Raw genomic sequence first — 24174 nt, 5'->3', positions numbered from 1 at the left:
TATGTTTTTGGCCTTTGTAACATATTATAATATTGTTATTTCACATAACATTGTTTTGAGGCCCGACAGTAACGTTGGTGCTGTGCAACATATTTATTGGAGTTACTATGGTAACATTAGACAGGGAAATGTAACCTAACGCAACCATGAAAAATACCATAACACGACATGACGTGACACTCAAACTTACCGCGGCCGTCTTCACTTCCTGCTCGGGTGTTCGGACAAAAGAGTTCCCCGGAAGCACGCGCACTGCTTCCTGTTCCGGGAGGGTAACGTCATGTTTGGGGGTTACTGGTGAAATCGGTTAAAATGTATTGATTAATGTAATATTTATGGGTATTTATTAGGCGTATTTATGTGGTGTGTCGATATGTATTATTACAGTGAAATATGAAATATTTAGATGCAGTTTATGCAGAACTAAAGAACACAATCATGATTACTATTAAATTAATGACAAATGTGCCAAAAATATTCAAAAAGACATTAATTGGTCTAATGTAACAGTGTTTTTTCATTAATCATTTATTTGCATTCAATTGATTTGCCCTATTTATTTTGAATATTCTAATATAATTTATGAGACACGTTATTGCATTTTTAAATAGCATTTCTATTTGTTTTGGTGTTTTTTAAAAGATATTTTTCTTCATTGTGGAATTAAGACTAAAGTGCACGTACAAAATAAAATACAGAAAGATTAAAAACTGAACAAATTAATTAAAAAATATATTACTAATAAATCTGAAAATGATTTAAAAGAATAAACGGCAGGTGAACAGGGGAGTTAACACACTCAAAAAACAATTATAACATATCTCATTTGATCTATTATTTAAAGCATACATTTATTCATGTTCGGATTGTGTCAGGAGATCTTTTTTATTATTATATAAAACTATCTTCTCATGCTATAATGGTGCGTGTCTGGATGTTTGCATACTTAGTCTCTCTTCTGAGGGAAATAAAACACAGAATAATGAAGACACATGGAGGAGTTTGACTGACCTGAGAGGAGACCGTCCTGACTCTGGACTCTTCACTGAAAACAAACAAGGAGACATTCAGCATTCACACAGTCTGCTGCCTCAATAGTCATTAATATCCATAATAAATCATCTTAACTATCTATTACAGGTTTAATAATTAATTCATTTAAAATTAACTATAATTTACATCAATGTCTAAAAAAAACAGTGTTGAGTTACGAATTCATTTAATGAACTTCCTTGGTGATTAAGTGTTTATTGAACTTGATGCAGTTGTAGTTACTCACCGTCTTAATTCATTTTCTGACTTTTATTTTGGAGGATGAAAATTAATGTTCTCCTACTATTGATGAGTCCAAGAAGAAGGTTGTATACAGGTTCTATATTTCTCCATCAAGCTGACTCCACTACCAGGAAGCCAGACAAAAGCGTAGTGTAATAATGTCATTATTAGATTATCATCATTATTATTATTAAAATGAAAATTGTAGTTACTGACTGTGGCCACAGGAGGGCAACCTAACTCATCTTCTGAATAGGATGTTAATGTGATATTCTGAGTGTTGGAGCTAGTTTACTATGGAGGACTAAACACACAAATAAATGTATAAATAAAATAAATCAATTCTGAAATAAATGAATATTTAAATACATTTATGAATCAATTTATAAATAAAAATAAAAGAAATGGCATTAATACATTAAAGTAATGTATAAACATGTATAAATAAAGCTTTCTGTACTTATTCATGCATTTATTCATTTATTTCTGTATTTATTCATGCATTTATTGAGACTTTAGTCATGTTTAATCCTCCATATCTTGGAGATCAAAATTAGAGAACAAAGTATTAATTCTTGATTATCCTTAAAAGCTTTTATTTTCTATTGTTCATAATTGTTAGAAAAACTCGTGACACAAGGACCAGTTCTGAACCAGAATCAGGTTTTAATAAAAACTAAATGTATTCCTGTACAAGAAGAGAACATACTGTATAGTACACACCAGTCTCAATCTCAACACGCTCTGAGGGCAGTCATCAGAGCCAAGTCATTTTAACATGCAGTTAAACCGTAATGGTTGTCATAGGGATATATTTAGGGAACATAGTACGTTATCTCGGCTGCTCCCATAGCAATCGCCGACCCTTCTGCCGACTCCGCAACATAGTGTGAGAAAAGGTCCCTGTTCTCACTGTGAAACACAAAACAGTCAATACAGCCAGAGTTCTTACATATAACCAACAATAACATGTCAACTTTTTCCCCCCACATCAATAATTTGATAGAATATCAGCTGTGGCTACACCAGTGCTGTACTAGCATGTTTTTTTTTTTTTAAATCACCAAGGCACTTCAACAAAAACCTTTATTTTGAGAAAAAACACTGAGAAAAAAATAGAGAACATTATCTGTTGTGTCAGGAGAGAAGATTTCAACACTGTTTTCTTCTCTAGGATTCAAAGATAAACAGGAAGTGTAGAGGCCACAGCTTTGAATGACTTCAGCACATCTGCGCCCACAGGACATCACTAGTTTCTCACACTGCTCTGGTCTGATCTGGGTCCGTTCTTCTTTAGTCTCTTCTACACTTCACTAACTGTAGCGGGTTTCTTACACTTTACTTTTTTGCTGAGGATTTCCCAGAGATTCTCTATGGGGTTTAGATCTGGACTCTGGGCTGGCCCTTTCACCGTTTCAATATTCTTAGCTTCAAGGAACTGCTTCACCTGTTTTGCAGTGGGACAGGGGGCGCTGTCTTGCATGGAAATTGTAGCCGATTGGGAGAGAGTTGCATTGAAGGTGTTGCATGTTTGTCGAAGGACAAGCGGCCCAACTCCCGCTGCACAAAGCATCCCCAAACCATGACACTTCCTCCTCCAAATGTAACAGACTTCTTTACACACTTTGGGTTCAGTCTTTACCCACTCCCACGCCCAACATAATGTTTCACATCAGAACTAAATAAACTGAACGTCCTCTCATCACTGAAGTCACTCTGGACCAGTTCTCCTCTGTCCACACAACATGCTCCTCAGCAAAGGCAAGTCTAGGCGTTTGATTCTTTCTGCTGATGAGAGGTTTGGTCACAACAGAGTGGGCGTTCAGTCCAAAAAGTCTTAAACGACGAGACAGTGCGTGCAGAGCCAGATCCTTGCCCTGTTCAGCACTAAACTGAGGAACAACTCCAGCTGCAGAGTTGAACCGATTCCCCATTGAGAGTCTTTGGATAATCCTGTCCTCTCGTGCACTTGTTTAACGTGGACAGCCTGTTAGAGGGACTTAAACTAATCTGTATCCTTGTAAAATTTCAATATTTTTGAAATCACAGACTTGGAGCACCAAGTCCTTTATTTGAGAACCTTAGAAGACCCATTTAAGGTATTTAAGGAAATTGTGATAAAAGCAATGTATAAAATGCATCTGTTCAGGTTCTAGTGTTTTATGAACACTAATTTGTAGTAAATCAAGGAGCTCTGGGTTTTGCCAGCAGGTGGCACAAGCTAGTTGGATCAGACATGAAATGATCCTAATAGAGACTGATGAGTTATGCGTCTTTCCTGGCCAGTTATGGTGCAGAGGATCCAGAGTATGCCTTGGCTCAGTTTGCACACATCACAATGCTTTCAGAACTGGGCAAGCTCACGTTGGAGAAAATATTCAGGGTATGAAATGTCTGCATTGCTTGCTGTTTTCAAGGAAAGGGAGTCTCTTTATTCCAACATGGTCCAGTCCATCAACCAGGCGTCAGTTGAGTGGGGAATCCGCTGCCTGCGTTAGGAAATCAAAGACGTACAAGTTCCAAGTATCAATGTAAAACAGTCAATTTTCAGTCTGTATATACACTTGAGACAATCAAAGGCTGTTACTGCACTACACACACTCTTTGTTCATTGTTTCCTGTTTAGGTGGAAGCTGAGCGCAGGAAGAGAGCCACAGTGCCAAAGTCTGAGGGCATACGAGTACGCGGGCGTAAACGTAGCCGGGGTCGCAAGAAAACCCAAATCCACGCTCAAGAGGGGGAAAAGGCTGAGCAGAGCATTTTTTACTTTTGACGTAAAGACCAACTGTTTAACTGTGTTTTTCCGTTGACTCGGTTACGGTCATGAAACACTTGATCGTGTAATTGAGGGTCTCGCAGGAAGTCATTACACTGATTTCACTAAGCATTCAATCAAGTGCCTGCCAACACAAGGATCTCCTGACTCTCAGACCTTAAACGAACCAAACATTTGCGCAAGAGGAATGTTGAAAAAATGAGGTTAAAAGCCCACCATGTACTGTGAATCCAAAACAAATCTACGGTAGGTGTGTTTTACATGCTGTGTTGTCTCTAGGTGAGGCCCGAGCTGTGTTATTCCAAGCAGAAAGCAAAATCCAAGGCCCTTTGTCTGTTGTCAGAAGCTCTGGCTGAACAGGTTTAACGTAGATGTTTTTTTGGATGCATTATATATGTACTTTTTTTGACATACTATACTATGACCCTTTGGTGGACATTTTATTTTTGGACATATTTTGACTTATGACATACTAAACTATGACGTTTTTGTTTGAACACACTTATCTATGACTGTTCTACGACTGATTTAAGTATTTAGGGTTGGGTAAAAGTCGTTAGACTCGTGTTATTAGCCACTTTTTCTCTGTTTGAAAATGCATCTATGTGAAGAAAAGTGGCTCAATTATGATTTTAAAAATGAAAAAGCTGTTATTTGCTAATCTTTAAACAGCAGTTTTATTATTCAAGTAACATTTTATACTATCCTTAAATTGTTTAAGGTGTTTTAAAGCTGCTCTTCCACCCTAGGGGTCATTGTTCACCTGCTTCATTCTGCTAAACTATTATAAAATTGCGACATTAAAATCTGCTTAAAATTGCAAAGGAATCATAAAAATTTACATCAAAGCTAACCTTAAAAAATATGTATTGTTTTAACTCTATTTTATATGATTTAGGGTCATGCCACAGTAGTTTATGGGATGTATTATTATGAAATTCACCCTTTTTAGATTACTTTTTTGCCAGTTTTTTGCCGTTATCCTCGAAATATTCTCTTTAAAAATGGATTAAACCCAAAAACTTTAGAACAGTGCCTCTAAAAAAGAATGTAAACAAGTAATTTGTAAGTATTTTTTTCTTATTTTAACATTTTTACATATAATTTAAGCTTATAGACACAAAAAAATGAGCCATATCATTGACCCAGATTTAAAAGACATATATAAATGTGGCCCCTTTCACCTGGCTGGCTGACTCCTGCAGGGCCGCTGCCTCGCCCCGGCCCATCTGTTGCACCATCTTATAGAGAGCGCCCTCCTTGTTTTGCAGCAGGGTGAAGGGACTGTCCAACTCCTGGATGGTACCGCTGTCCATAACCTCAAAGAGCGATAAAGACCGACGATGAACATTCATCTCCAAATGTGTTCTTATCTGTTTTTTTTACGCTCACAGCCGCACGTGCGGTACAAATAAGTTCTAAATGACTGTACTGCCTCGCAAAAACAAAATCACTATGCAAATTCAATAAAAAACAAATACAGTCCTGAGCACAATAACAACTAAAAGTACAGCACACAGAATAACCCAAGTCATATCATGATTTTACGACAAAGACATATGATGAGCACTATGCTGTAATGTCCATCCAGATTGGGGATGCAGCTTTATACAGCTAGTCTGAGCGGTATCTCTCAATAACTGAGCAGACCGTGAGCCAATCACCCAGTTTCTATCTACATAGGATGACTCACCAGTATCCTGTCACTGTCTATGATGGTGTTGAGGCGGTGAGCGATGGTGAACACAGTGCATTCTCTGAACTTGTCCCGTATGGTTTTCTGGATCAGTTCGTCCGTCCTGCAGGGATGCGGTAGTGACGAAAAATCAGTCGTAAATCTTTAGACTTGCAAAGCTAGCGAATCCCTGAACAGAGAAGCATCATTCAGTACCTGGGGTCCACGTTGGCCGTGGCCTCGTCCATGACAAGGATGCGGTTCTTCCTCAGGATGGCTCTGGCCAGACATACCAGCTGCCTCTGGCCCACGCTGAAGTTGGAGCCCGACTCGGCCAGCACCGTCTCCAACTTCCCCGGCAGCTCCTCCACGGCGGACTTTAGCTGCACCTGCAGGGGGAAGCGCACAGTGAGTCTTTTCTAGACACGCGCGACGACTTGAGCTAGAAACTCAACAGTTGGATTTTTCTGAAATCATACCCACCTCCTCCAGAGCTTTCCACAGGTCTTCATCGGTGTGCTGGTTGAAAGGGTCCAGGTTCTTCCTCATGGTGTCAGTAAACAGCACCGGGTCCTAGGGAACGGAGAGGGACAGGTCGGACAGAAACAAAATGAGATCTGTGGTTTAATTCAAGAAAACGTCACATTTAACAGGTAGCCAAGACTTGCCTGAGGAATGATGGACATCTTCTGGCGCAGGTCGTGGAGGCCGATCTCAGAGGTCAAAATGCCGTCAATGTAGATCTTCCCCCGAGGCTCCGCCAAACGGAAGAGAGCTGACACCAGAGAGCTTTTCCCGGCCCCCGTTCTACCCACGATACCCACCTGCCATGCATGAGAGGAGAAGCGCATTGTATAGGTTATATTTTAAATCAATGTACTCAGACATACACAGAGTAACACAGATGATGGACTTTATTGGCATCCCAGGATCTTGTAGTGAACGAAAGCAAAGAGATCACCAACATTCTGGTTTTCGTAAGCCTGCACAAACAACGTTGACGTCTGCACTGGCGTGGCCACTTCTGTATCAAATATCATTCACTTTATACAGCAGTTACCGCTCAAACCTTTCAGCATCTCGACCAAACCCTGGCTGTCCGTCCTGATCTGACAATCTTTTCACAGTTTTACATTTCACAGTGACCCTACTGTTGCTACAAGGCCGAGTAACCTGGACATTTTCTGCAAGCAGTGAATTGTGAAACATCCTATTTGACACAGAGATATATGTGACTATTTCTGTATCTCCATATCTATGCATTGGCCGTATCCCCACAAAACAGCGATCACCTTCACATTCTGGCTGTACACAAGCCAAAGACGGCTCACCTTCTCGTTGGGTCGGAAGACGGCGCTGATGTCTTTGAGTACCGGCGGTCCTTCGGCACTGTAGGAGAAGTTGACCTGGTCAAAGGTCACCAGGCCTTTAGAGGGCCAGTCGGGAGGAGGACGTGTTTGGGTTTCCAAGGGCGCTTCGCTCTCCAGTTCAGTGTACTCCACCACCCGCTCCACTGACGTCATCTAAGGAGACAGATTCTTTCCGATTAGTTAGATACTAGTCCTTGAAGACCAGAAAGGACAAACGGAGTACGCCGTGTCTATTGAAATGCGAATTCTCACCCTAACCAAAAAATCATAATTTAATCTGCATTCCAGCCCCTGACGGCCTCTGCTGGAACAACTCTTCCAGGAGATTGCTGCTGTGTGATGCTCGCTTACTATTCCCCCCTCACTTCCTTCCTTCACCTGTTGATAGTTGACTCTGTCTGGAACCCGATCAAGGTTGTCTCTACGTCAACCTGTTGTGTTATCGTGATGACATCCTGTGAACTAAGGCACTGACTAGGAGACTGGACGGGCCTACTCTTCAGGCTTATTATCACACATGCATCTTTGACACTCACTTAAATGCACATATGCTAAACACTACCCTACCCCACGCCTTCGCCGCTTTCACCCGCCAGTGCAACGGCTGCGCTGGAGACGGCTGCGCTGGGAGAAGCTGCTCAAAAAATACATAACAACATGTTGTATTGTTACAAAAGACTCGGTTCTCACCATGTTCTCCACCTCCGCACTTTGTCTCACTGTCCACTGGAAGTTTCCCACCAGAGTCACAGCGTAGGTCAGCACCAGGCCCACCTCTCCAGCCTTGAGCCCTAAATGCACAAAGATACAAAAAAGAGTTTGATCTGATTGATAAATGCGGCACTGATCAAAGATGTTCCTGACTGGAGTTGGTCATTAGACACCTGAGTTCATGAAAGGAGCGTTGGTTTTACAATCCGTGTGTGTGTGCACCCGCGTCCTCACCGTCTCTAAGAAGAACGCAGGCAAATGCTGCGAAGGTGACAAATACGGAGCAAATGCTGTCGAGATGAAGTGCAAACCAGCGGGAGGTCATCAGGAAGAGAAACCACGCCTCTGACACCAGAGACACAGAACGTTAGTTTGGACAAAGAGCTTATTCAGTTCTGTTCCAATGTGGAAATTGACCTATAATAATAATAATAATAATAATGATAATAATAATAATACTTTGGGAATAATTATATTTATCTCTGTCTGTGTTTAACATGAAAACATCAATATTACGTAGAGGAGAACCTGAGTGCAGGTCCTGATGTGCATCAAAGGCTTTCTTTAGCCTCTCCTCGGCTCCGAGGGCTCGGATCGTCGACAGGCCCTGAAGAGACGACGACAGGTGGGACAACACTGGACTACGAGCTGCAGTAAGGACCACAAAGAGGAGGTTCAAACTTTGTGTTCACAGCTATTTCTAATCAGAGTTCTCAGAGTCAAAAGGAGCGACCCTGAGTCTAGTAGAGATCTCCCTTTTGAGGAGGAGGAATCCAACTGACAGATAAGGTCACAAGGGCAAAGACTCAGCTGGGTGACATCTTCAAATAAAGCATTCTCTCAGACTCGTCACCACAAGATTTCCAAACATCATATACAGTATGTAGATAATAAAGACGGGTCATGCGCTATCTTACAGGAACAGGATGTACAGGTCACAAATGTCTCAGTGTTCCCTGGGATTTTCACATGTGATGTGGCAGACCATGTATAAAACAGGGCCATCATTTTAGTTATAGCATAAGGTTTACACAGGAGATGCAGGATTCACGTCTGACCTAATAAAGATTATGATTATAAATTACAGACATCCAAAAATTCAAATAACAGTATCAGTTTTCCTTTTTTTTCTTCGACTCCGGCATTTAAATAGCCCACCGTTTAATCTGATGACCAAAACCCTTTCATATACCAACTAGTAATTAGGGGAAGAACCCATTGACGTACTTGTAGCTTCGAGGCGTTTGACGTCTCGCGATGTCCGGAGGTAGAAACGTCTCAAGTACAAGAAGACAAAAAGCAGAGGAATGACAGGGATGAGGATGAGAGGGATGACTGAGGCTGCCACCGCAACCACTCCGACATTCTGTAGAAATAACTGCAAAACAAAACAACAAGCGTGGCACTGTGAGGAATAGGATATCAGCACCACCTGCAAAAAACTGGTTTGAAAGTGGAGAATTAATACGATTCAGGTCATGTACAGTGGTCTTTATCAAATAATGATCATTTCTCACTTGATAAAAGTCCACAAAGGTGATGGGTAACATGGAGTCCATCTGGCTGACGTCTTTGGAAAACCTATTGAGAATTCTCCCTACAATGTGGTCAGGTAGAAAAACTGGATGTAAAAGCTGCAATACACGAGTAAGAAGCTCTTCCTTCAATAGTGGAGTAAAGCTGTAAACGGTCTGGCTCTGACCTACAGACAAAATATATATCTAGTTCTAAGTTCAGTTGAAACTTGAAGTGTATTCAGAGCAGGGCTCACCTATGGGGTTGACGTCAAAAAAGCAAACGGGCGTGCGGACGACAGCGCTGAACATGCTGTTGTGAAGAGCCTGAGCAGATCTCACTAATCCGTGGAAGATCACTAAACTCCTGGTATAGCCAAAGACTACAGCGGCCGCTGTCAAACCTTACAGCAAAAACAAAACATAAATAAACATCACAAGCAACAGCGACATTTGTGGTGATGGACATAAGGGAATGAGTGAATAAAACGCTTACCAGAATAAATGCCGAGGTAAAATGTGAGGCTGGACTCTTGGTCTGAGTGAGCAGCACTAAAGCTAGTTTCATTGCTAACGGCTGCACGGTTAAAAAACTCCTCTCTTGCCCTGTCAGTTGACAAGATAAACACGTCAGAAAAGGCGCGTAGCACAACTTTAAATATCACTTGTGACAGTAGAAACAACCAACCGCATATGATATTTTTAGATTTAGATTCATCATTTCCCATGACACAACGGATAAAACACTCACCAGTAAACCAGCCACCAGTCCTGCAGAATATATGCAACCTATGAATGGAAACAATAAACAAGTCTACTGAAATATACTGGCGTTGTACAGTGTCTGACCTTTTAGTGCTTAATCCTAATTCTCCTCGCTTCAGTGTCAATAAATGTGTCCGGTTCAGGTCTTCAAGTGCTCCTAAACCTTTTTCACTCTCCAAGTTAATAATTTCTCAAGGTTTCTTCAACAATTATTGTCTCATTACAATGATGCATGACTAGTCTCCCTCTTGTCTGGGTTGAGTTATTTGGATGTCAATCCCATCTTTAATATATCAGCATTGTGGCACAGTGTATGTTTCGCTTTGATCTATGTTCAAATGCTAAAAAGAAACATGATGAAATATACTATTTCACTATAGGAATCTAAGAATATTTAGTGACTCTGAGCTACACACAGGGTCAAATGACTCTCCCAAATGAAACTTGACAAATTGTTCTGAGTCTCTCTCGCTCTCTAACTCTCTCTCTTTCGAATATGTATGTGTTATGATGAAGGACAAGACCTGGCATGCTCTCTGGTCCATAGTGTTCAGGATTAGGATCATTGCTATGGCTGCTGCTGGAGCACATATCAGTCTCTTCACTGCTTCTACTTCTTCCCTCCCTTTCATACATCCTAGTGAAATCACATGAGTAGGGCAACGAGAAGTGCAGAAATCTGATCTGCCTTTCACGTTGCTCTCGGGGTACCATTTGAGGACACTGTACTCAACATCAAACAGCTGTTTTCTATGTAAAGATATAGTGCCCTGAGGAGAGAATGCACTCACTCTCCCTCTTTGTGTGTTTTGTAATCTGAGCTTCTCTGCTGTTTGTTGTGGTAGACGATCTCTCTCTTTCTCTCTCTATCCCTCTCTCTTTAAATAAAGTCCATATTCAAGAACTAGTATGAATATTAGAGGCCTATGAGTCGTGGCTTACCTCGGCTATGACACTGAGCAGCACTATAATCAATAACACCAGATGGTTACAGCCTGCAGTGAAGTACTTGAGATAAATGTGGCTGTTGACATTCCCTTCAGCTCGAGTCTCCTCCGCCATGGCACGAATTGTTTCAACCTGCAAAACAAATCATTACTGATCCATCTTCATACTCCTAAAACGTCACACTTAGGCCACTCAGGATGCAGCTCTGTACTGACCCTACATAATACTTCTACGTTGTGGTATATGAATAGACCAGGTAGGAAGTGTACAGTCAGGAATGTAGTGTCGGGACAAACATTTGTACAGTATCTTAAAAAAAATTGTCGATTTACAATTATTGTCAAAAGAAAATGATAAAGAAGTGAAAAGGAAAATGCCTTTTAAAAACTAGTTAGGCAAAATGCATGTTCTGGAATTAAAAACATTTTATTCTGAAAATGTACATACCGGAAGCTGGTCTGTGTGGTAGCTGTCCGGCGGCAGGAAGCTGTTGTGTGAACTGTGCGAGTGATTCGTCCTCTGGCTAAGTAACGACAGTTTGTCTGAGTCAGCTGATTGAGACCATCGCTCCTGCTCCTCCTCGCTCCTCTGCTGGGACAAATTGTCCAGGCCGGAGAGCTGTAGCTCCTTGTAGGAACCCTGGGCCGTGATGCGACCCTGGGAGAGACAAAGAGGGAAAAAACACACTGCCATCAAAGGTGTGAATCCCTGTCAGTTGAGCAGACTGGATTCTACATGAATAAAGAACTTTGCATTGATGATAAATATTGTCTTAAGTTTAAGCAGCAGTAGAAAGCTCCATTAAAATAGTTTCTTCTCTGGGGTCACCGACCTCCTTGAGGACAACGACCCGGTCAGCCGCCTCCAGGTGCTGCAGCTGATGGGTGACCAGGATACGACACTTGTTCTTCAGCAGGCCGCAGATACACCTGATCGTAAACACAGAGAGAAAAGTAATTGTGTAAATTCAACTATAGACAAAGCACAACTATTATTACCAAGTCTATAACACACAGGTCTAAGGAGGTTTTTCTGTATGTTATGTGTTCACACGAGAAAAGTGAGACAAAGTATAGTCAAACCAGACGGAACGACAAGTAAAAATGTAGTTATCAGATTTCTCAGCGTGCCATTGATTCTCCCACAATGCTATTGTATATAGGAGTCACACTTGGACAAAATGCACAAAGGGTTGCACTTGAAGCTCAGAGTATTCCAAAGTGCGTTGTGCATTAACTTGCAAAATTGATATTTAAAGCGCTTCAGGTATGGCTTATTGAGAAAGAGAAACAAGCCTCTCTTCCATGATCATGGTGAAAATCTCAGTGCACATATGACAAACTGACAGACTGACATGAGCTGGCATGAGCTGGCATGAACTGATATGGGCTGACATGGGCTGGCATGAACTGACATGGGCTGACATGGGCTGACATGGGCTGACATGGGCTGACATGGGCTGACATGGGCTGACATGAGCTGACATGAACTGACATGAACTGGTATGGACTGGTATGAACTGGTATGAACTGGTATGAACTGGTATGAACTGACATGAACTGGTATGAACTGGTATGAACTGAAATGTACTGAAATTAACTGGTATGAACTGGTATAAACTGGCATGAACTGGCATGAACTGGCATGAACTGGCATGAGCTGACATGGGCTGACATGAGCTGACATGAACTGGCATGAACTGGCATGGACTGGTATGAACTGGTATGAACTGGTATGAACTGGTATGAACTGACATGAACTGGCATGAACTGACATGAACTGGCATGGACTGGCATGAACTGGCATGAACTGGCATGAACTGGCATGAACTGGCATGAACTGACATGAACTGGCATGAACTGACATGAACTGACATGAACTGGCATGAACTGGCATGGACTGGTATGAACTGGCATGAACTGGCATGAACTGGTATGAACTGGTATGAACTGGCATGAACTGTCAAGAACTGGCATGAACTGGCAAGAACTGGCAAGAACTGACATGAACTAGCATGGACTAGTATGGACTGGTATGGACTGGTATGGACTGGCATGAACTGGCATGAACTGACATGAACTGGTATGGACTGGCATGAACTGGCATGAACTGGCATGAACTGGTATGAACTGACATGAACTGGTATAAGCTGACAAAGCATGCACAGACCTAAAGGTTTCCTTGACAGGAACGACATGTGGTTTACCAAACCCTGACCGTGACATGACATGCAGGTGCAGGTGCAGGTGCAGGCGCAGGTGCAGGTGCAGGTGCAGGTGCAGGTGCAGGTCCAGGTGCAGGTGCAGGTCCAGGTGCAGGTGAAAGACATATCTAATCTGTCAGTGCAGCGAATGTTATGAGGTCACACCCCTCTACTTGATATGAATAACATACAGATTGTAACAAGTAATGTTTTTTACCCTGCAAGGTTCTTTCCACCACTTGCAGGTGGTGGATGATATAATTGCATTTTTTCTGTTAATCAATCTCTGTCATAAGCACATTCTAACAGCTCTGGCTCTATTGCAACAGGGGGTACTGCAGCAGAGGCAGCAGCTGTCTCAACTTTAGAGTTTCATGACAGGTTGTACCCTTAAGGAGATTCCACAAACGGATATTGATCCTTTCGCTAAAGTTCCAGGTCCTCTATTGTTTTCTACACAGGAACATGATCTGGTCGGTTACTACGGTTACTGATTCAGTGAGCCCTTAATATAAATCATGTGTGCCACGAGCACTCTTTTGGTGGTATGCGACCATGGCACGTAAAAGAGACCATGTGTGTAAAGAGGGAATGGTAAGTAAAAAATATTTTCTTTGCATATAGTGTATATTTTGTCCAACCTGTTCTTCGTGAGCTCTTTCATTATCCTTTTTTCGTTTTAGTGACAAAATATAGTAAAAAAAAAAAATAGTAATCATGCTTGCTCACTTCTTATGGTAATTACAATCGCCACAACAGACCAAAATGGCAGTCACTCACTGTTCAAAAAGATGTTTCCCGACCTCAGCGTCCACAGCACTCAATGGGTCATCCAGGAGGTAGATGTCTGCATCCTGATACACCGCCCTGGAAGCACACACATACACACGCACACAAATGTAAACATGCACATGTAAGCACATATGTTTACGCCCATTTTCTATGTAAAGATTTGGTGGGGTGATGAGCAGAGTGTGTGTATCCGGGCTTCTTTGTTTGTTTAAACTGATAGCCGGTCTGGGCTGTACAGCTATGATAGTTGTAACCGGCCTCTTACCTCGCCAGATTGACACGAGCTTTCTGTCCCCCACTGAGTGTGGCTCCTCTGTCCCCGATCAATGTCAGGTCTCCGTCAGGCAACTGCTCCATGTCCTGCACCCAAAGATAATGAAGGTTTACCACAAATAGAGCAAAAGTGCATGCCAAAAAGTCAGATGATATTGCCAATTGTTCCGGCTCTGTGACCTATAACTATTAAAAGGAACTCCAACAATGTGGTGGTAGGTGATGGGCAGACAACTATACAAAGCCTTTTGAGAAGTTGTCAGCAGTGTCTGGACCAGAGCAGATGTCAGTTTGAGAACAGGCGAGGCAAAACAATAAAATGATGCTTGTAAATTCTATTGCATTTCAAAAATGAAATGAAATTTAATAAACACCTACTTAACAACAACAAATAATGTGTATACATACAGTATGTCCTACCGACACATAAGTCATTTTATCCTTGACATATTCTTAAGGTAGGTTGACTTTGTCATTTTTTTGATGCGATTGTTGAAGGTTCGAGTCCATGATTACACCCAAGTTTCTGGCCTTGTGGTAAAGGTACATTTTCATTAATGTTGCTTAAAATTGCTTAAATCCTTGTCTACTGCTTACGAAAATAGGTATCTCCCACTCATGGAAGAAGACCAGTAAACCAAACTTGATTTATTGGATTAAAGAATTGTCCATTACTCTACCCTTGGAAAAGATAACTTACATTATTGGACAACATTTGGGTCCTTTATACAATATTTAGAGAATGTAGATCTCTATAATGAGATGAATGTGGCGGGCGAGGTGTAAAATATAAGTGGTCCTCTGCATTTGGCTATTTAAACTCCATTTTAATACATGCAAATTCCACCCAAGTCTTTGTTCCACACAATGTTCAAATAATGATAATGGTGCTAAACAAGTTTATTACTATATGTCTGTATTAGTCAGAAATAAGTAGTATTTCATTCTCACTTTTATCAGGCACAAAGAAACAGAGCACAGCCCTGAAGTGGCTGGAAAATCCTATTCAGTCACAGTCAGTGTTGCCCAGAGGCTCCATTACAGCCACCATGGTATTGTGTTATATCTCACCCTTTTCAGAGCGCAGGCTCTGAGGACTGTCTCATACTTCTTGGGGTTGAGCTCTCTCCCAAACAGGATGTTACTGCGAATAGTTCCAGGGAATACCCAGGGCTGCTGGGAAGCGTAGGTCACCTGACCTTTGACACTCAGCATCCCAGTGTCGCAAGGCAGCTCTCCCAGGATGGCGCTCAGCAGAGAGGACTGGTGGGAACATGGATGTTATGCACATGTGAGCTGGCTACACAGTGACAAACACTTTGTCTATGCTCAGTTGTTAAATCGTGACGTAGGCTGTGACGGAAATTTGTAATTATGACTTTGTGTAAGTCAAAACACAGGAAAAGTCCTGATATGTTGCTGTAAACGTCATGCCAGCTGGGCTGTTTGAGCTATCTGTATTTAAACTCTGTATTTACAGAACCTGACCTTCGGGGCACTCTTCCTGACGGGAGCCGTTTTTGTAGGCGTCTCGGGGAGAGCGTTCCTCGCAAGGAAAGTATTTGGAAATAAACTCACATGGAGAAAGCCCATCTTATTGTCTCTTCGTCCTGCTTCATCGATCCTTATTGACTAATCTCCCACAACAAGGCTGTCATAAGATAGAAGCTCAAGTTGTTAACACGGGCTCACTGACCTTTCCGGCACCCACTGGGCCAATTACAATCACGAGCTGGTGCGACTTCACTGTGACAAAGATGTTGTGCAGCGATGGAGCATCAAAAATCTGTCAAGGAAAAAAAGCATTAATTCTGAGAAATTAAAAAACATGTAGCAACAGGTAAACCCAAGAGCAGGCCTTAGGGTGCACTCACACTTGGCCCGATCGACCTGTGCCATGCTTAAGCGCCCGGAGGAGGGTTATCATTATAGGGTTAGAATAGTCACCTTATCCCAGTAGCAGGTCATTTTCTCAATCTCAATGGCATTTGTCTGCTTTCCCTTCAGAGGAAGCGCAGAGTTTTTTCTCTTAATCTCTTCCAGCAGGAGGAAATCCTGGGAGAGGGGGTTAATCAACACACATGCCGTTATTTTGTGAACCCTGTGATCATTACCAGAGAGTGTTGAATTTCAGTTTTTCTCTCTCTTCTTCTCTGGGAACAGAGTGTTCTGGAAGTCATTAAAAAAGTAGATTATGTAAATTGTAACTGAACATTTACTAAGTACAGTGTTAAATGCATGATGGGATTAAAAAGAGCATCAACCGGCCATATGAGACCTTAATGGTGTCATTTTAGAATGGATCTCTAAAGTAAAATAAAAATAATGGCTGCTGGAGAAGCAATACGTTATGTTCGCTAAAATCCTGTGCGTGTGGATCTAATTTCAAGAGATTCACAGACAAATTATTACCAAATACAACAGGGGGATTGTGTGCTTGAAGATCAGAAAAGGCCCATGTTTCGTAATATCTATGGTGCTGCACACATTGGGACTTAGTATTAATGTTATGCTTCGTTCTTTATAAATTCGCAAACACACAGATTGAGCAGAGAGCTTTGGGATCCTAGAAAATTCTTAACTGTTAGTTAGGGTGGCAAAAAAGTTGTACACAAACAGAGAACGCATTTACCTCGATCCTGCGAACGCTGACATTAGTCTCTGACAACTTCTCGATGGCCAGTGGGAAGAACAGTGTGACTGTGAGCTTGATCGTGCCGTAGAGGGAAACTGTGACAAACACGCTGCTGGCAGTGATGGTGTTGCCCAGGAGAACGTAGAAGGTGAAGGTAACAAAGACGATAATCTTGCTGCTGGCAAAGAAGGAGGCCATGTTCAGTCCTCGTAGGTAGGAGCTCTTCAAAATCTGACTGATTTCTTTCCTGGGAAGAGGTGACAACACATGGACAAGAGTGAGCTTGGCGACTTAAAGGTTCAGGAGGTTTTCCTTCTGCAGTGGTGCACTGTGAGGACATATGATGGCTGTTAAGAGACACATAACCGTAGTGCTTTAAAGTCAGTTATACTTTATGCATGCTTTAAACTGCAAGCAGCAATGTTAAGACTTTCGAGCATGCAGAATATTAATGATAACGCATTTAGATTGCGTTGCAACAGCGATTCCTACATCTATTCCCAAATTGGTGAGATAAGACTCAAGTTTTGACCCAGTGATTTTACTTGGGTATTCAAACTAAAGAAACGTGAGTAAACTTTAATAATGTTCCAGTCTGCAGCTGTAGACCAGGATAAAGTCACTTAGGGCGCACACTGTCCTTCTGTCCCGGGCCAAAACCGTTTTTTCAGCTAAAGCCTAGTACCTTTAAGCAGTGTGAGTGCACCCGCTTGAAAGAGTTGGGCTTTAGCGGAGCCGTATGCACATGTACGAGCACGAGCGTGCACACGTGTACGAGCACGAGCACGAGCCCTACGGCGGGAACAGTATGTGCGCCTGTTCGGACATAGAAAATAGAAGGACGGACCATGCGCGGACATTTAACAACAACAACAATGGCGGTGAAAGGTTCACGTTGGTGTGATGTGGAGGTGGAGTGTTTACTGCAGATTTGGGCGGATGAAAATATTCAAAAACAGTCGACAAGACGCACAAAAACTCTGAGGTCTACGGAAAGATTTGTAAACAAAGCCACACAAACGCGACTAATGCGTGTGACGTGTTACGGCGTGATGACATATGGACAGCAAGAAGCATTGGCCGAGGACCAGACAGTGTGAGTACGAACGGGGCTGGGGCGCGGGGGGAGAGGGAGGGGGGACAAGTACCCTAAAGCCGGGGTCGCGGTGCGGAAGGACAGTGTGAGTGCGCCCTTACACTGTGACATCTTACATGGGCTTTTGTTAAGACATGTGTGTGGCAAGGACAACAAATCCGGGAGGAGACCTACAAAGGTGAGGACAGAATCATTCATAACTAGCAGATCAAAGAGGTAAAGACGAGCTACGCTAAAAAGCCAACGACCCTGCGTCAGGGTGTGAAGAGGCCCTCGGGACATCCTGTTTGAAACCGTTGCGGCACGTTTGATCCACCAACAATCATACCCGTCACCTGCTTTGACATTACACAACCACCTGAAGGTCATGCCAGGTAATCAGATCTGTGGATGATTCAATAAACATGAGACTGCACTATATCCTGCAACAACTCAGAGACAGACAGGAGGCAGCAGGTGAGGCTGGGGATTATGTGATACAGTACAGGAGGCGGTGGCGGCACATAATGAGTTAATAATATCTTTGGCAAGTTAAAAAAAAAAAAAAAGGTATTCTTAACGGATCTATCACAGGGCAAGTCAGTGGACAGTGCTAAATTAAATGCTGGAACATTTGGGCCTTTATCCCAATGGTTTTCAGTAAAAATGAATGGCCTAAAATGCCCCCACTCTATCCCTGCAAAACACTAACAAAGTATGCCTACTCTTCACAAAAAAGATTGTTTTTATCCTTACCTTCTGACTTGAGTAACCAGAGCCGAGAAGGGTTTCTCCCAGGCATACATCTTGATGATCCTGATGCCAGACACCACTTCGTTCATGATGCGTATTCTATTGTCACTCAGGACTGCCGTTTTGCTTCTGCAAAAATATGGAAAAATAACAAGGATGTAAAAACTGTCATAGTGACAGATGAAGAGGATCTTGTTACACAAGCATTATTAAACAAATGCATTATTGCTGATGACAACCTCATACTTCTTCGGTTTTCTTGTTCCTTACCTGAAGATGCCAAAGAGCTTTCCAAACCAGGTCTGTACGGGCATCATGAGGGCAATGACTGCCACACCTGCCAGACACGAGAGACCGATTTCGTACCAAAGCAAACCGATGATCACCGTCGCCTGAAGAGGTCCTAGCCACAGGTAGTGGAGATTGAGTGTAATCTATAGAGACAATCATGAGCACAGTTCTAGCCTTGTGATCATCCAACAGGCAAAAATCTTTACAGTTTTTAGATTATTTGTGTTGTGACGTTACCTTACCTCATCAAAACGATTGACATCATTTGAAAGGAGGTTCACAATTTGTCCGGTGGTTGTTTGTCCCATGGCTTCACTGCTGAGACGGAGAGCCTGGTGACAGACGTTTTACCTGTCCGGTGAGTATTACCGAAAAAAGTTCCCAGCATATTTCTGGGAGTCTCGAAAGTCGGAAAAATCTGCTGAATCTTCACTGACCTTCCTGTAGATCATGTGACATAAAGCCACTCTAATCTTCATGCCTATCCTTTGGACGTGGTAGTAGTAGAGATGCTGGAGGAGAGTCAGTCCGAAGGTGGAGAGGGATATCGCGGTGATGTAACCATACGCCAAGCGAAGACTCCTCTGGTCATCTGGGTCATAATTCTCAAAGTACAGGATTACTTTCCCCAGGAGAAGCGGCTGCATCACTTTAATTGCCTCCTTTATGACAAAGAGTGACAAAAATACATTACCAACAATGGATGTGGGGGAAAAAATGCAATCACGCAAAACCCTGCAGTTAGGTAATTATGATAGTACTATGACAAATAGTGACAAACTCATCCAATATCTCACTGCTCATCACTAAATTGCAGGGCCAATAGATATGTAGACGACATGTTTGTAACATATGAGACGCCTTTACTTAAAAGACTGTCTCAAAATGGTTTCTGGCAAATGCTTCTTGACGTAACTATGCTAGGCACATATGGACACAAATGACAATACATCACTTCACATCACATAGAAACCGTATACAATTGACCTTGACGAATAAAAGGTTGATGATGCAAAATGTAAAGGAGGCTTTAAATAGCCAGGACATACCAGTGAAAATGAAAACAACCCAGCCACTGCGTAGGACCTCCCATAGCACTGAAGGAGAACTCTGGTGACTTTTGGCCTCCGAAGTTCCTTTGTAGCCTTTCTAACTTCATGGTTCCAAAGTCTGTGACAAAGTAAATGCAGTGGTTGTGCAATGCAATCGTGTGTCATGTCTTCAAATTGGAGCGCTTGCCCTTATATCTATTAATGCAGAGGATGGCTTTAAAAACCCTGTGCGTTTGTATTTCTGCATCAAACACAGGGGGGGCTTTGACAATGCAGCTGGCAGCAGAAGCTTGTTCACCGGCCCCTGGGCTTTTGTTAGGGCGTTCCAAAAGCTGTCAGCGAGCTGTAAATCTAGGCTAAAGTCGTAGGCTTTGCTAACTAAGATAATGGTGAATGAGGCCCTATGTTTGCAGAATTATTCAAATACAAGGTAAACATGCGGGAGTCAAGCAAATGTCAAATCGTGTGTGTGTCAGCAATGAGGCTGCACAATACCAGGATCCTCTGACGCTAAGAATGGTGTTGAACTGCTGTATAACGTATAGGGTTTTACACTTTATGATCTACTTGGGAAAATCTGTCTGTACTTGTCATGACGGAAACTGGTCAGAACAGTCTGTGCAACAACAGGAATGTGTGTTAACGCCTTTCCAAGGGTCTCATATTAGACGTTTGGGGGTTGATCACAGGATGTATCACAACATACCTGTGTAATTCCTCTCCCACTGTTTCAGACCGATCCTCTGGAAGGAGACTGTACATGTCACTTTCCTCCAGCCTCCGTCTGTGGCCAAGGCGCAGCAACGGGGTTAACCAGCTGAAACAGACAGTTGTTACTGGAGGCAGATTCAGCACAGAGAACATTAACACACCAGTATCTTTAAGAATTGTCTTATTGATAGTATGAACAACGAAGACACGAACACCACTAATGTTGGTGCCGCATATGAAGAAGAAGTAGAAGAAGAATTCCTTTATTAGTCCCGCGAATGGGGAAATTCAATTTTCATATTACACACACACAGGCCCGAAATACACACACATGCTCAGACAGAACCTACATACATACAACCAATGGAGAGATGTTAGAGCGAGGGGGCTGCCAGTGACCGGCGCCCGAGCAGTTGGGGGTTCAGTGCCTTGCTCAACAGCACCTCGGCAGTGCCCAGGAGATGAACTGGCAATGCTACTCCTGTCCTTTGGCAGCAGATTCGGTTACTTATGAAGTGTTTTCTAATGCATGTTCAAGTCAAACTTATTGGCTTTACAAATGATATTTGATACCAATACCAGTATTGGAAACGCCTCTGATAATTGCCTGGTGTCGGTATTGGCAAGTGCTGTATGCAAGTCTATGCACCCGTGCGATACCATGAAATTTAGCCCCAAAGAAAATCTACTTTAAAGTAGTTTATTTAGACTTTTTTTCTGCTATGACTGACTGTCTTACTAGACTATTAAAAAAAGTTACATGGCATTCATTCTTATTACCCTTTTGTTCATGTTTTTAAGGGTTTAACCTGAGCCAGAACATGCCACTGCCACAACGGGCCTCCTGCAAGAAGCGATATATATATATATATATATATATAAACAAATGTTCTCTTATCTTTATTTGCATCCCCATTTGTCATCATTTTGTTAGTACTCAGTCAACTTCAGTCAAGAGCATTCTCACCAAGATAAGAATTTTTTCTTTAAGAGACCTCAAATGCCCTGTTTGTCATACTGTACTGTAAATATTATGTCTAATAAGACTGTCCCTTGCTGTGCCCCATTGTGTTATTCACACCTGCACTGCAACCTGGAACCTATCTAGAGATGACCCCGAGGAGAGTGTCAGAAATGAAGGGAGGCGAAAAGCAGAAATGCCCCTAAAAGCATAATCAAAGGGCAGAAAGTGCGCCAAAAATTGAGGGGGAAAAAACTACAATAATTATATTTACTAGTTTAGTTTGATTCAGCTCATTTAATTACCATTTGAATCTCTCAGGCACACCTGCGCTAACATGATTTTACATGCACTGATAATAACAATAGTATGCTTTCCATTAACTCATGCTGGCACAACGTGGTAAAAAAGACCTGTTGTATGCATTTTAATCTGGGCTAATTTCAAATTAAACAGCATTTTTATAGACTTATTATTCTAATAAGGTGGACCGGACATTAAATGGACTTGGTACTGTTTATTTCTTAGGATAAAAACAACTTGCACCCGGAGTTAAATTGGTCGAAAGCAGAGGACTACGCCCTTCTGTATCCTCAGGGGATACTAAACTTATGTCTTCCCATTTATCATCAACAATGTTTATATTTTCACACTTTTCTCTGTCTCTATTAAAAGATTTAAACGTGTTTTCTTTAAAGCTGTAGAGAATAAAGTCCTAAATGAAGTGATGCAAGAGCTTTCAAAAGGGTTTCCTAAAAAGCTATCTATCAGACCAGGGACCACAGTCTAGGTGGCAGTAATGCACCTAGACTGAGACTAGAGGTGGGCTAAAAGAGAAACAACAAAAACAACAAAAAAAAAAACAAGGAGAGTAAGCAACTTCAGTGCACTTTAAACTTGTGACTGGGACAGCACAAGTGAAAGAAGGAAATAAGCGGTCGTCAGGGTATTCAGAAAAACAGGTCAGAAGCTGCCAGGTTTAATAAGCAATGTTTCTAGGAAAATTATACTTTAACTTGCATGGTGCATAGTGTGCTGCAGGTTGCAGCCCCTGCCCTCAGGTGGTGAAAGTTCTCACAATCCCATACTCCAATTAAAAGTCAGAAACGTTTCATGCAGTACTGTGCAGTGAAATGAAGCGTCCTTATGGATTTTGGGAGATTTTTCACATTTCAACAACTTCAATTAAAAAGGAAAGTTGTAGTTTTAAACTTTACAGACATGTTGCGTTCACGCTTACCACAGAAAGACCCTCGAGAGAAACCCGGCAGTGGTGAGCGGATTGCGCCTGTCGTCTTTCGCGCTGATGTCCATGGTTGTCTGGCAGCCGTTCAGGAGGGAGCCTCTCGTCGGAGCACACGCCGAACTCAAATGTCCTCTCCTGGCCTGGTGCATTCACTCATGACATAATTGACTATGTTTATGCGCGCGTGTGTGCGTGCGGAGTTGGCTAACATCATGTAAAGCTGAGACTCGCCCAATATTGTTGCAGCTGATCGGGCCGGCGTGGAGCTGCCTTCCACTGTTATTACGACTATTAAGTGTGTTACTAGTAGTTGCAATATTCTGATACTATTTGGTGTGGCGTTTGGAGCCCGGAAACCATTTAGGACTTGTTTAAATAGTGACTTCATGTTTTATTTAGCTAATATTATCGCGTTCATATGTATTTAATTGCACTACCGTTGCTACTAGCCTACTGTTACAATTAGTAATAGCAATGGCGCATTTGTAGGAGGCCCTCATTCATCAGCATTATTATTCGCAAATGAAAACGTTACATTTTTTTTTTTTTATCTAATGTTACTTTAGCCGACTTGAGTGTGACCTCAGCTTTTGCCGTGCATGAAGCGCGCGTGTGCATCGTGTACATCAAAACACGTAGCGGCTCAAAGCGGTGGTTTTTTGTAACGCTCCAAAAACCCACGCTCCTGTGCAGCACTTGAAGGCGGCACCAGCTCAACGTGTGTTTTTTTTTTCCGGGTGTTTTTTTTTATTTTTTACGAAGTATTCGTCACGAGGAGGGGATACGCTGTGGACCGAGCCTGGTACAGGACGTCCACGCGGGATGGGATTTCTAGGCCACGTGGCCAAATTGTAGTCTAAAGGGTAAAACGGTACCTTTGCCATAAACAGATATTTAAGTAGTGTGCACGAGGCGGCCTCGATCCCGGACATTATAATAAGCAGGTTCTTCCAGCCTTAGTGATGTGTCCCTTGTTTAACACCACGTACTCGAAATAGATTTTTTAATTTAAAATACTCACTGTTTTCCTGTCAAAGCAGGTGCTAAAAGCCCCTGGGGTGGCTTATAATGAGCCAATTATTCCGGTTTTGACATGAAATGATAAAGTATGGTCTCCACCTGGAGGATAAAAAAGTAGAATTTGTTAA

At 42.2% G+C, this 24174-nt stretch overlaps 1 protein-coding gene across 1 annotated transcript; it reads right to left on the bottom strand.

Annotated features, from left to right (window-relative positions):
* Positions 1-1968: 1968 nt before the first annotated feature.
* On the bottom strand, positions 1969-23143 carry LOC310964545 (ATP-binding cassette sub-family C member 4-like). Its single transcript, XM_083937722.1, has 31 exons — positions 23021-23143; positions 20815-20925; positions 20106-20226; positions 19494-19718; positions 19299-19388; positions 19036-19199; positions 18769-18894; positions 16935-17184; positions 16250-16357; positions 15999-16088; positions 15374-15565; positions 14295-14389; positions 14018-14104; positions 11867-11963; positions 11482-11691; positions 11029-11166; positions 10073-10110; positions 9818-9927; positions 9579-9725; positions 9325-9404; positions 9035-9185; positions 8336-8455; positions 8042-8152; positions 7787-7887; positions 7058-7249; positions 6395-6550; positions 6210-6299; positions 5943-6115; positions 5745-5850; positions 5236-5370; positions 1969-3764 (listed from the first exon to the last, which is right to left on the bottom strand). The coding sequence occupies exons 1-31, from the start codon at positions 23092-23094 to the stop codon at positions 3741-3743; spliced, it is 3912 nt and encodes a 1303-aa protein (XP_083793848.1). The 5' UTR covers positions 23095-23143; the 3' UTR covers positions 1969-3740.
* Between the last annotated feature and the right edge of the window lie 1031 nt (positions 23144-24174).

The sequence above is a fragment of the Echiichthys vipera genome, assembly GCF_963691815.1.
Source record: "Echiichthys vipera genome assembly, chromosome: 23".
Lineage (NCBI taxonomy): Eukaryota > Metazoa > Chordata > Actinopteri > Perciformes > Trachinidae > Echiichthys > Echiichthys vipera.
Note: the sequence above shows the minus strand (reverse complement) of the source record. Positions and strands in the feature narration are given on the sequence as shown.

What these genes read in the sequence shown, in the direction of transcription:
- LOC310964545 (XM_083937722.1), bottom strand. Translation starts at nt 23,094, where the DNA reads ATGGACATCAGCGCGAAAGACGACAGGCGCAATCCGCTCACCACTGCC. An exon ending in GCCCAGTGGGTGCCGGAAAG is followed by an intron (nt 15,566 to 15,998) that starts GTCAGTGAGCCC and finishes TGTTCCCACCAG; the next exon opens with TCCTCTCTGCTGAGCGCCAT. An exon ending in ACATCAGGACCTGCACTCAG is followed by an intron (nt 8,153 to 8,335) that starts GTTCTCCTCTAC and finishes CTCTGGTGTCAG; the next exon opens with AGGCGTGGTTTCTCTTCCTG.